The sequence below is a fragment of the Anser cygnoides genome, chromosome 27 (genome assembly GCF_040182565.1).
Source record: "Anser cygnoides isolate HZ-2024a breed goose chromosome 27, Taihu_goose_T2T_genome, whole genome shotgun sequence".
Lineage (NCBI taxonomy): Eukaryota > Metazoa > Chordata > Aves > Anseriformes > Anatidae > Anser > Anser cygnoides.
The window spans coordinates 3,651,782-3,665,095 of record NC_089899.1 but is presented as its reverse complement, the minus strand read 5'-3'; the positions used below and the strand labels follow the sequence as shown (position 1 = coordinate 3,665,095).

The 13,314-nt window shown below is 49.0% G+C and overlaps 1 protein-coding gene across 3 annotated transcripts in view; it reads left to right on the top strand.

The window, feature by feature from the left end:
• FBN3 (fibrillin 3) overlaps positions 1–13,314 on the top strand; it is a 117,077-nt gene that overhangs the window by 72,695 nt on the left and 31,068 nt on the right. For all 3 annotated transcript variants that reach the window (XM_013195275.3, XM_066984007.1, XM_013195276.3), the window contains 13 exons: positions 1,365–1,517; positions 2,204–2,401; positions 3,046–3,189; positions 3,792–3,911; positions 4,388–4,513; positions 5,010–5,132; positions 5,830–6,105; positions 6,498–6,551; positions 8,959–9,084; positions 10,056–10,181; positions 11,744–11,863; positions 12,674–12,811; positions 12,900–12,950. In XM_013195275.3, the coding sequence (XP_013050729.2) occupies positions 1,365–1,517; positions 2,204–2,401; positions 3,046–3,189; positions 3,792–3,911; positions 4,388–4,513; positions 5,010–5,132; positions 5,830–6,105; positions 6,498–6,551; positions 8,959–9,084; positions 10,056–10,181; positions 11,744–11,863; positions 12,674–12,811; positions 12,900–12,950 (1,755 nt within the window). The remainder of the gene's footprint in view (positions 1–1,364; positions 1,518–2,203; positions 2,402–3,045; positions 3,190–3,791; positions 3,912–4,387; positions 4,514–5,009; positions 5,133–5,829; positions 6,106–6,497; positions 6,552–8,958; positions 9,085–10,055; positions 10,182–11,743; positions 11,864–12,673; positions 12,812–12,899; positions 12,951–13,314) is intronic.

Genomic DNA, 13,314 nt, shown 5'->3' with positions numbered 1-13,314 from the left:
TTCCCAGAGGAGAACAAGGTTTAGTGAGGTGCAATACTGCCCACTTAGCACATTGCTGAAATTTGTCCTTTTTTTAGAGGTTGCAATCACTAAGCTACACAGCCAGGCTCACTCTTCCCAGTACTACCTCTGGATGAGTTTGTCTCTGACTCTGTGCTGTTGTCAACAGATGAGGGTGTTGCTCAGCTTTCTGTGTACCTCAGACATGATAATGAATTTCCAAAATATATTTACAAATAAATTTCCTTCCATTTTCACCAAGCCTTCTTTGTTCCTAGATTTCATTAGCAGGTCTGAATTATCTTTGAGGCAGTATATTTGGACATGAAATGGTAAGGAGGGACTTTGTCCCAGTCCATGCTTAGAGTGATGGAGAGGCTCCAAAGGGTCCCTCAAACACTGTTTTTTGGAGCACTTCATTCTTAAAACACAGTCAAGAAATTAAAGTATGTCAAAATCAAATATCAGATCTGCCAGACTTCTGCAGAGGCTAAGCAGGTTTGTCCACAAAGGAAGGGAGGTGCATTTGTTATTACAGCTTCTGGGATGTGGTCATGTTCAGGGACTGTTATGTTGACACTGATGGACAGTCCTTGGTCACAAGTGTAACCTAAATAAGCAAGACAGACACCAATGTCAGGAGGAACCTGAATAACGGAGGTCTCAGCGCCAGGATGCAGTTTTGAATAACGGATTTACTCCAGAACAGTTTATCTGCCCCTGCTGAGAGGATGAGTCAGGCTGTCCGGTGGTGGTATTATTGATGCCTGCAATGATGTCTCTTGTGGACCAGCTATCCTCAGCCTTTTCTCTCTCCCAGCTGGTAACTCAGGGTGTATGGTGGGTGAGTGAAGGAACCCAGACCTGACTATTGACATCCACCATCAGTGCAGAAACTATTGAGAGAAAGGAGACACCTGTAAATAATCTCATTTATTTGAAATGGGAAGGTAAGGAAACACGAGATGAAGTGGGGGATCTCATCTGTTTTCTGCTCTGTGAATTCAACCAGAATCAGCTTGTCCTTCTTGCGGGGTTCAGGGCAATAACTAACATAGAGAATCCAATGGAGAGGTGTTGCCAACCTACTGCCTCTTCCTGGTTTTGGTCAGGCTGCTTATAGGAGCCTAAACGGGAATCTGGGATCTAACACTAGAGGGTGAAGCTTGTCTCCTACAGCCTTGTTGTGCACCAGATGAAGGTGCTGGAGAACATCACGATGTGGGAGGATGAGGCAGAACAGAAGATCAGATTAGGATAATGGACTTGAAGAAGAAATACCAATGGGAACAGGCCCTTGGAACCTGACCAAGAGTGTGATGATGATCCCCTCTGAATGTGTCTCCTTCTCTCCCTCTCTGCAGACCAGCGGATTGGGACATGTTTCTCTGCTCTGATCGGGGGCCGCTGTGCTGGGGACCTCCCTGGCCAGTACACAAAGATGCAGTGTTGCTGTGACTCGGGGCGTTGCTGGGCCATCGGTCAGACTCCAGAAATGTGCCCTGTCCGCGGGTCTGGTAAGTACAATGCAAAGGCTCTCCACCTTCTGCTGGTCCAACCTGTGGCTCTTCTGCCCTGCCCTAGTTATACCCCAGGGTTGCACAGACATGGTACACCATCAACATAACACCCGGAGAAACGTTGCGTGGGGATGCTGGCTTCTGTGCCTGGGGTTCATCCGAAGGCAAGCCAGATGACTTCAGCCAAGGCACGAATTTATCCCTTTCCTCGTACCCCTTCAGCAATTTTTGGCTCCCACCATAATTGAACATTGGGGCCAAATAATGGTGAGACCACACATCAGGATGCCTTCAGAAGGCGTAACACTGTAGCTATCTATATCTCCCTGCCTTTTTTCCTTCATCACCAGCAACCCCTCCTCTGAGAAGGATGGAGCTTTACAGTACCAGTCTATCACCCTTCTGTGTCCCCTCCTTTCCTGCATGAAGGGAACCCATGGTGCCATCTGCCCAACACACCCCAAGAAGCAATTGCCAAACACCCTGGCAAGTTGTCCCATCATCTGGTCTAGAGTGTGCAGCATGAAAGCCCTCCTTACCCATCTGCCCTGTTCCCAGCAGCATCCACCCTACCTGCTGTCTGCCTCTCCACCCCTCTGCCTCTGCTCTCTGCACTCTAGCGGAGGCAGCGGGGGGGTTTAAGGCGTTCTTGGAAAAGCACTAAGGCAGCTGGTTTGTTTCAGATGAGTACCGCAGGCTTTGCATTGAAGGACTCCCAGTCGTGCCAGGGTTCCCTGGGAGCTTTCCAGGAATTCCTGGATTTGGGCCCAATGGAGTTGGGCCGGGACTCAACGGACCTGGAGGCATCGGACCAAATGGGGCAAATGGACAAGGCGGGATCCCAGGTCTGCCTGGAATGGGCCCAGGAAGTTCAAGCATTGGTAATTAAAATTACTTTCTTACTGTGCTGACCCAACTTGGCTGCCTGTCTCAGAACATACACAGCGTGTTTGCCTGTGTGCCGGCCCACTTCTCTGAGCTGTGCACACATGAGCAAACCACCACTGCTCTTAGCCAGATACAAGATTTATTATGACATTGTGGAGGTGATGGGATGTGACACTAATGCTATGCAGAATGCTGAGCCCAGAAGCAGATCAAACAGCATCTCCTGGCAGAGCAGGGGAGCTGAAGCTGGCTCCAGTGCAGAATATCTTTCTAATTACCAAACAGGAATGAAGCTTTCACGTCACTGCTTCACTCTCTGCTTCCCCAAAACAGACATTTTCCCACCACCTTGGACTCTCTTCTTTTGTGCATCTCTGTATAGCTCCTGGCCGAGAGCTGAGGCCTGCAGAAGTGCACTGGATGACAATAAATAGCAGTTCTCACCTTACTTGCTGTGCAATCTTGTGGATGCCAGCAGGGTGAGGGCACATCTGGTACCACAGCACTCTGCAGGGCATTCTGAGGCAGCTCAGTTTGTGTCTGCAGCACCATGGTGGACTTACTGCTCCTCCTTCAAGAGGACAGAAACGGGAAGGGAGCTGTAATATCTGTCTGATGCTGTCTCTGTGCTTTCCAGGAACTGCCACTTTAAATCAGACCATTGACATCTGCAAGCATTTCACTAACCTCTGCCTGAACGGACGCTGCATCCCCACCCCATCCAGCTACCGCTGTGAGTGCAACATGGGGTACAAGCAAGATGTGCGTGGAGAATGCATTGGTGAGTGGAATCTGCTTGACACACACACAGGTCGGCGCCCACCGTGCACCAGCCCCATGCAAGCTCCCGACATCACCTTAGGCTGCTGCCCCAACAACCCACATCCCAGACAGAGCTCCCTATGAGAGGCTGTAGTTGGGCTCATGTCAGCTAATGAAGCTGGAAGAAGATGGAAAGGATTTGTCTACCCAGCAATGGTGACAACTCTCCTTTGGTAGCCATAACATTGCCATTGGCTTAGCTGCTTGTCACTGCTTAGCAGATTCCCAAGACAACCTATATTCTCCCTCCTTCGCTCAGTGGGCAGAGCTTCCAAAAAGACATGAAAGAGGTCAAGCTTTCTGGTCTGCAGGCTTCTGATCCCTTTCTCCTCTAACTGTACTCTCTACGTGGTCATTATCATGTATTCAGGCCTGGCTGGCTTTACCTTTCAACCAGCTCCAGCTTTTGGCTCCTCAATGCAGAATGTGACTGCTTTCATCCTTGCTGGCCATGCTGTCAATGGGTGCAGCAACTCACAGAAGCCAGCATTTGTCGCCTTTCCCAGTAGCTGTGTGCGTGTTCCCTTAGTGACTCACAGATTTAAGCTTTTCTTCTTGCAGATGTGGATGAGTGCTCCAGCAGCCCCTGTGTGCACGGTGATTGTGTGAACACACCTGGCTCCTATCACTGCAAGTGCCATGAAGGCTTCCAGAGCACCCCTACAAAGCAGGCTTGCATCGGTATGTCTTCTCTGTCCCTGCCTTTTGGGGGAGACACTGTATGCTACACCAATTTCAGCAGGATTATCAAAGAGTTAAGTTAATAGTTAGTTAAGTGTCTCTGAGACACTTAGTAGTAAGCCTGTCCATGGCTTTTTGTGTGAGTTTTTTTGCTGCCTACTATGGGCTCGAACAGGCATAGGATCGTTTCAGATACAAGGGGAGCCCTAGGGCAGGATATCGACCAGGACATCATGGAAGTCCTGAGATCCCAGAGCTCTAAAATCTCAAAATTAGTGCTGCTCCCAGAACATGCAGAGAGCTTTTCATACATTTCCACCTTTTGCAGTTTGCACAGAGGAGAAGACTGTCATCTTGGAGCAGAATACACTATGAAAGACTGAGAGCACTTTTCTGGGTTTCTTATGGAGCTGATTAAGCTGGAACTGATCCTCAGTCCAACTGCCGCTGATTTCCTATATTTATTTCCCTGCCAGATATTGATGAGTGCATCATGAATGGAGTGATGTGCAGGAATGGACGCTGTGTTAATACTGATGGCAGCTTTCAGTGTATCTGCAATGCTGGCTTTGAAATCACCCCTGATGGCAAGAACTGCGTTGGTAAGCTATTTCCCGATATGTCATCATCCATCGCCTTGGGGAAGTTGGAGCTGAGCTGAGACTATATCCTGCCTGGGGGATACTTTAATCTGAGCTGAGACTACATCCTGCCTGGGGGGATACTTTAATCTGTGCTGATCTTCCTTCATCCTGGATAGACACTGCTATGGCAGAGTGTATCTTGAGTGGGTATCTCTTGGGAGGAGAGGAGAGCAGAGCAGAGCAGAGCAGAGGTATGGAAGCAAGATACTCTCTATCACCTTGAGAGTTGCTGCCTCCAGAAGCTAAGGTACAAGTCCTACTGCAAGCTGGACCAGCTGACTGAGGTACAGGACAGTTCTTAACAGGAGTAGCAGTGAGAACTTTGCCTGAGGATTAGCACCTACTGCTGTAAGAAGCAATTTGACTACAAGTTTGGTGACAGGAGTGTCTGAGCACAGGAGAGTCCTGCTGGAGCTCTCAGACCCTGCTCATTTTTTCTGTTTGTCCTCCTCAGATCACGATGAATGTGCCACAACCAATATGTGCCTCAATGGGATGTGTATCAATGAAGATGGCAGCTTCAAATGTATCTGCAAGCCAGGGTTTGTGCTGGCTCCCAACGGACGCTACTGTGTCGGTGAGTAGGCCTCTGAGCTTGGCCTCTGCCCTCTTCCCAGTCTGTCACACATGTTTCTGGGGACTTGCAATGTAGTCTGAGGCCAAGGGAAGATAAGAAAAAACAAGCCTGGTTCCAGGCATCTCCTGCTCTGCTGCCAGAAATTCTTCCCTAACAGCAGAGTGGGAACAAGGGAAAATTTTTTTGCACCTCAACTATTTCAGTGCAAATTTGAGCTTAAATCCTCTTTCCACAGGAGGTTAAGCAGGACTGTGAAGCTGTGTATGGCTTACACAGTGTTAGCTGGAAGCCATCATCTTCATGGCTTCCCCAGCTTCTACAGTATCTTCCACCAGGGTTCGTGTGTCACCTCCCAAAGCCAGGAAGTTTAGGGTGTGAAGGCAGAGTGGAGAAAGGAAGAAGAGGAAAATGTAGCACTCCTCTAACACACTGCTGTGACACAAGGTGAATTCTCTGTCTCACTGCTCCATTAACATAGCAGAGTACAGACCCTGCTGCTCTGAGAAGGGGCTCGGTCTCAGGAGACTGAAGACCTCCAGATCCCTATTCCTTTCCTTGAATCATCAGCAGAGCCTGGCAGAACATTATGCTAAAGCATCATAATAATGCTAATAAGCTAATGCAATAAGCTAAAGCCCCTTTCTGTGTTCTCCTGCCCATGGGTAGCTTAACAGCCAGTTTGTGCTTCCTCCTCCAGACATCGACGAGTGTGAGACACCAGGAATCTGTATGAATGGCTGGTGCATAAACACAGAGGGCTCCTTCCGATGTGAATGCCTTGGAGGCCTGGCTATCGGGGTGGATGGACGAGTCTGTGTGGACACCCACATGCGCAGCACCTGTTACGGAGGCATTAAAAAGGGCACGTGTGCACGGCCCTTTCCAGGAGCAGTCACGAAGTCCGAGTGCTGCTGTGCTAACCCAGATCATGGTTTTGGAGAGCCCTGCCAACCCTGTCCTGCCAAAAACTCTGGTGAGCTCCTCTTCCGTCTGGGTTTGCAAAAAGCCAAGAAGGTGCTCAGAGATGTTCTGAGTCTGTGACAGGTTCTTCACGAGATGGCCTAGACAGCTTGGCAATGGTACGGAAAAGCCATGGGCAGGGGGAAAGGGGTGTAACCTTGCAGTCAACAAATTTAGGTTGAATCAACAAGCAAATCTGATGCCAATCTCATTGCAGAGATTCTCACAGTTTTGGACTATTAGCTGTGAGTACCAGCTCTAAAATATACATTGCCTAAGTGTAAACAGACACTGCTTGGAAGCCCACAAATGACATTCTAACAAACAAACAATAAATCCCAGATTAATGCCACTGTGCTTGAACTGTCCAGAAAAGCTAATGGCTCTGTTGTGCTTTCTCCGCAGCTGAATTCCAGGCACTCTGCAGCAGCGGCATCGGAATAACAGCTGATGGCAGAGGTACATGCATCTCCAAATACTATATTCTAGATAGACGCATCTAAAGTCATTCTCAGCTCTTTCTTTCATCTGCTTTTAACTGAGTGTGCATACATCTGTGTGACTGTGGGAGCGTGTGCCATAAGGGACTCAGTGCTGTGGAGGAGCATTAGACCATTATGCCTGTTATGTGAGAGCACTTTGTGAGTAAGCTCGGGGGAGGCTGCATAGCCTGGGTGGTTGTGAGTGCATGCAAGATTATATCTCTGTGTTAGTGAGTGTCTGTGGGTGGACATGAGCCTGGGCACAAGAGGATAGGGATGTTCTATGTCTTTCTTCCTCCCTACAAAACCTTGAGTTAATATTAAGCAAACAACCCTGCAGACTGCATATTGAATCAAGTAGTTGATTTCTGGCACCCTGCAGCAACTCCGTTTCTGGGGATGTGAACACAGAGTTTAGTTTAATGCACTACTTTGATAGGACTGAAGAGTGTGACCAGTTGCATCCTCTTGCTTATTTCCCTCCTCTGTCCTCCAGCTCCTAGGTCGCAGAAGAGGGTTCACAGTCTTCCAAGGAGAGGGAGGTGATAAGTGCATGTTGTGCTGCATGAGACATGTTGCCAAGGGGCTGCTTTGAATTAGACAGCTGTGCAAGATGTCAGGCAGGCAGCTATGCTGCCAGCCCTGGGCAGTGCTTGGATTAGCAGGAAGAACACAAGGCAGCCAGCTATCTATGGTCTTTCAAAACTTTCCAAATGGGAATGAGCCAGAGGCAAAATGCTGGTGGCTTCATGGGCTTCCTTCCAGGGTACCATTTCTTGGCCGAAATCAGTCTCAGGCTGATGATAAGATGCTTTCTAGCAAGATATTAATGTCAGACATGCTTTGGTCAGCCCAGAACTGCCTGCAGCCAGGGCTATTTACACTCAGCACCTCTCCAGGGTTGCAGTTCCCTGGGGATGTAACTGAACTCCAACTGCATGGAGACAAAGGCCAGCAGTGTCTGGAAAGCCCCAGCCTGGGCTGCTTGCCACCTGGCACGATGGCACTGCGAGGACACTGCTGTACAAATGAAAATGTGCCTTGTTCAGTGGGGAGGCTGTTTCTTGCCATGATAATATCTTTTTGCCTGGCCACGAGAGGTTTGCTTCAAAAAAAGAGGTTTGCAAAAAAGGGCAGTGAAATGATATCAGCACAAAGCAGGAGGAGCTGTCCATATGGCTGCCACCCCTCCGTGTTGCTCTCCTCATGTTCTTGGTTCTGTTGACATGGAGCGCTCTCCTCTTAAGGACAGAACTCCCAGTATGGGGGGGCAGGAGGTTGGTGATGGCAGGGACACCCACATCTCTTGACTATCAGACCTCCTGCAGGCCTAAGTCCACCCACCATGCAAGTGGGTAGCAGTGGCCTGTGATACCCACTGCACATCATTGCAGAACAGTCCCAAAATCTCTCAGGCTGGGATAGGTTTGTCCAAGGCACCTCGCAAGTCTTTGAAGCCGAGATTTTGACATCCTACAGGCTCATTGGCCCATGGCCCTGCCCTCACCCAAACATAACACTCACCTCTTTCCCTGCCCTGCCATCACCACACACTCTCCAGGGCCTTAGGTCCTCACATCTCTCATTCCAGGGTGCCAAGCTGTTCTCAAACAGTTTTTTATGTCAAACAGTAGGAAAAGGAAATTCACTTTGGCCTGATCGGGACTTCTTCCAGCCTGGTGACTGTGTGGTCAGTGAGTCTATGCAAGTCTGGGGACCACAGCTAGGTTAGGGGCCACAGGGATTCAGTGCCAATGGAAGGGCTTTGCTGTGACTATCTAGCCATGGACATGACCCTTTGCCAGTCCAGCTGCCCACAGGGTGCTCTCCAGCACGTCTGGGTGTTCTTTCCCTGTTCTACCTCTAGCAATGGTCCTCCGTGGTAGGGCTGGATGTGCACAGGTAGGTTGCCCATCGTGCTCTGTGTTTACTCCAGTTGTCCCCAGCATCTTGCTCACAGCACCTTCCACCTTCTTGCCTACTGAAATAGGCAGGACAATTAAATGGTCTGACCTGAGTATGCGGGAGACGGGCACTGTCAGTAGACTCAAGAAGATAACAGAAGGACCAGAGAGCCCTCCATGTGGTAAAGAGTCTGGGTGCATCTCAACTCCTTGTCCAGTTCTCTCCTCCTGAGCTCAGAGCCCTGTACCATTATCAGCTGTGTATCCCCAGCTCCAAAGTACTGGGAAGAAAGGGGTGAGGCTCCCCAGAGCTTACTAGGTTACACCAAGAGGGTAGGTGGGACAAGAAGGAGAGATTTCTGCAGAGGGGTGCCCTAGCTGGCTACTGACATCAAGAAGCAATGGAGAATTAGAGTATGGAAGATTTCTTTGTCTGTGGTTGGCCATGATCCATCTAATTTGACTTCTCTCTCTGTGCAGACATCAATGAATGTGCCCTTAACCCAGACATCTGCCCCAACGGCATGTGTGAGAACCTGCGTGGGAGCTACCGCTGCATCTGCAACCTGGGCTATGAGTCAGATCCCACGGGCAAGAACTGTGTGGGTGAGTTCAGGGCAGCCCTAGCCCAGTCTGTCATAAGGAAGCAGTGTGGCATAGTCCCGTGGTAGTAGGGAGGGGGTGCACATGTAGCGTATGAGGCTAAGACCCAGACACAGACCTTCACAGTGCAGCTGCACAGGAGCCTGAGGTGATACAGCAGCTGATGCCCTCAGCACTGTCTGTAGTCAGGGGTGCCTTGTCCCTGTGGAAAAGCACAAGGTACTGTGTGAGAAAATGTACGTATGGGGTTTAACAAACTTTCCACATTGCATTGCTTTGAGGATGGGACTATATCTGCCCCTGGTCATCTCTCTAAACCTATTGCTGTAGGATTGCTCTACAGTCAAGAAAGGGGCAGGCCACTCTGGAACACAGTCCAGACCCCCCCTAAGAGTGGATTGAGGCACACCAGATCACCTGCTGTCCACCTTCCATTGACTGGATAAAGAACCTGAATAGAAGGGAGGGATAGATGACATAAATCACAGGAGTGTTTGTGGAGGAACCCTCAGGACCTATTCCGACCTCCTACACAGAGTAGAACTGCCACCAGTACAAGAAACTTTCCCTGGTGATGATACCAAGGTGTCAGGCATGAAAACACCAGACCCTCAAGAGACAGCAAGGGCAGTGAGCGCTAAGAAAGATGCTGGGCTGTATGGGGTGGACTAGCCTACTCTAGAAATACCAGCACTGCCTAAGCTGGGTTAAGTCCCTAGAGAGGTGCATCCTACTACCTAGTGTTGCTGAAAGCAGTCAGTGTTGGCGAGGCTGATGTCTTTTTGTCTCAACTACCTTCTGGTTTTGTCTGCAGACCTATATGTGTTTGCTTACACACGTCATGCCTTGTATAGTATTGGTCTGGGCAAAAAGGAGCATTTCTGTGCCTCTCAGGCTGTTGGAGTGCTGTAGGGCTGGCAAACTGAAAGAACGGACCCTGGTGTTGTAGCTCAGAAACCCTATCTTTTTCACAGATGTTGATGAATGTACTGTCAATCGTTTGCTGTGTGACAACGGACTGTGCCGCAACACACCTGGCAGCTACACCTGCACCTGCCCAAAGGGCTTTGTCTTCAGGACTGAGACAGACACCTGTGAAGGTAATGTGGCTCTTAAGACAACAGAGAGCATCTTTGCAAGTTATGAAGAGTGAGCTATGTCTTGTCATCCTGCCCAAAATGAGCTCAAAGTTTAATGTGTCTTTGGTTCTTTTTTGCCCACAGTGGTTTGAGCTGGAGCAGGGCCAGATTTGGGGATTATTTTTTTTTTCCAGGGGGAATTTCACTCTTTATTCAAAATAGTGGACATACAAACCCCAAAAGCTTTTCAGTGACTGCAAACCAGAACAATTTCCTACAAGCTCCCAAAATTGTAGCTAGAACCTGACCAAAATTACAAATTTGGGGTATTTGATTGAAAGCTTACAGTTTTGTAGTAGGAGAGATTTGTTTGCTGACCGCAAAGCCCCAAACTCCCCAGGGAAGTAGTCACTGCACCAAGCCTGTCGGAGTTTAAGAAGCGTTTGGACTGTGTACTTAGTCACATGGTCTGAATTTTTGGGTTGACCTGTGTGGTAACAGGAGTTGGACTCAATGATCCTTGTGGGTCCCTTCCAACTCGGGATATTCTATGATTCCATGATTCTATGAAAACACTGGCACTTTATGCATCTGTTTAGACAAAACCCTCATTATCTGTAAAGAACGTGATAAATGGCAAATGCTAAGAAGCCTCACATCTGATGCAGATAAGCACGTAAAGGCCATGGTCAACATTGTGGCTGCTCCCCCTTAGCCAGCAGCATCCCTGAGTGAGTGAGTCCAGAGGACAGGGTCAGGGGACATTATAGCAGCAGTCTGCTACAGGCCACCTGATCAAGAAGACCAAGCAGATGAGGCCTTTTACAGACAGATAGAAGCAGCCTTTCATTCACAAGCCCTAGTCCTCATAGGGGAAGGCTGGTGGGGAATGGGAAACTCAAAGGGCAGCCTTCGCTGCAGTGACCATGAAATGGTGCAGTTTTGGATCTAGAGGGCAGCAAAGAGGAAGCACAGAAAGCTTAGTACCCTGGACTTCAGCCTCTTCAGGGATCTGCTTGATAAAGTAATATGGCACAAAGCCCTGGAGGGAAGAAAGGCCCAAGAAAGCTGGTTAATATTCAAGGATCACCTCCTTCAAACTTGGGAGCAATGCATCCCAACAAAGAGGAAATTGGGCAAAAATGCCAGGCGGCCTGCATGGATGAACAAGGAGCTCCTGGCCAAACTCAAACAGAAAACAAGTCCTACAGAGAGTGGAAGCAAGGACAGATAGCATGGAAGAGATGCAGAGACATTGTCTGAGCAGCCAGGGACCAGATTAGGAAAGCCAAAGCCCTACAATTTCCCAGTAGTTCCATCGACTAGCCTCAATCCATCTATTCCCCCAACGCTGAAGAAGCTTGCTAATTTCAGTGCCTGCTGTCAGGGCCTATCCACTTTGAGATGGCGCATACTTGGAGTTGTACATGCAGGATTCTTACGGCCTGGACTGGTGAACTTCTGAGCAGCTGAAAATTTCCCTTCTTCATGTTCTTTGCTTCTTGCCTCCCCAAGTCCCTGGCCCAGAAGACTGCATCCCACAGCACTTACTTACCACAGTGACAGTCCATTTCTTTCTGCAGATATCAATGAGTGCACCTCTAACCCTTGCGTGAACGGTGTCTGCAGGAACAATGCTGGCTCCTTTGCTTGTGAATGCTCCCCAGGCAGCAAGCTGGACCCCAGTGGCACCATCTGTGTGGGTAAGGATATGGCCTTCTGGATGCAACTCCAGGACACTGATTATCAGCGCTGCCCTACAGCAGACCTTGCTGTTCACCTGAAGCAAGTCCTGTGATCCTGGCCCAGGGGTGGATATCCTTTGAGGCCTTTCTTTCTCATCTTGTGTTTTCTTATTGTTAATTGTAGCAATTAATATCTCTTATGCATCCAGGAAACCTGAAATGCTGAAACTTCAGACAGTGCTCTGGGCATTGTACCAGTCAGAAATCCCTAACTGTGCTGCAGCAAGACAAAGCACAGGCATGGGGCCCAAGGGGACCCTACAGCTCATGATGGTGTATTCTCACTCACCAGATGGATTTGTAGTGTGATGAGATTAAGGCACATCAAGATGAAGTAGATCCTTTCTCATCAAGATGATGAGAAGGTACTCACTTCCTAGATGGTCAGGGCCTTGCATGGCGTTGGTGTATAGCAACCTGGGGCAGCTATGCAGAAGGGACTCTTTCTATCCAGAAGAGGAGCAGGCTGAGAATAGAAAAAGGGCAGAACACGGAACTGATGCAATTGTAGTTGTATCAAAGAGCACAGAAATGCTGCTCCACAGCATAGCAGTGGGACACGGCTCTAAGGAACAGCAGTTTGGGTCCATGCTACAAAGTGCTTGGCCCCATGCCTGATAAATAAAGTAGAGACAGAAAGCAATAGTCACACTGCAGCTTATGGATAGTTTCTCCTACCTGCTTATTGTGAAAGGCTGGCTGTTATGAAGTTGGGAACATTAGCCAAGGAGCAGCTCTTGACTCAAAGCCTTGCCTTTGTCCCTACAGACAGCATGAAAGGGACATGCTGGCTGAACATCCAGGATGGACGTTGTGAGGTGAACATCAATGGGGCCACACTGAAATCAGAGTGCTGTGCAACATTGGGAGCAGCATGGGGCAGCCCCTGTGAGCGCTGTGAGATTGGTAAGGTTCTTCTTGGCAAACAAATCATGAAAGTAGGATGCAGCCCATTTATCTGCCAACGTTCCTCTGTTTTCCTGTTTTCTTGCAGATACTGCCTGTCCCCGGGGCTATGCCAGGATGAAGGGGGTCACATGTGAAGGTAAAGTGTTGCAGGACACAGAAGAGTTTTTTAATTGGGAACATAGTCATTGTTTATTTGTTGTTTTTCTGCATCTTTGAGTTTGGACACGGCTGGTTGGAGTCTCATACCTTCTGTGTTATTTCGTGCTTTCTTGCTTTGGCATCTGCCCTGAACACTGCAGACGGGGTGCTCTAAATGGAGGCCGTTCAGTGGTGTGTAGCACCAGTGTGTGTACACACAGCAGTTATGTTTATGCGTCGTGGTGCTGCTCTGTCAGCTCTGTGCCAGCTGTGGACCTGTGCAACAGGACCACACTCTCTGTCTGTTCCTCTCTGAAAAGGCTTCATGATGCAGCCTCCTTGCAAAAGTGTCTGGGTATGGC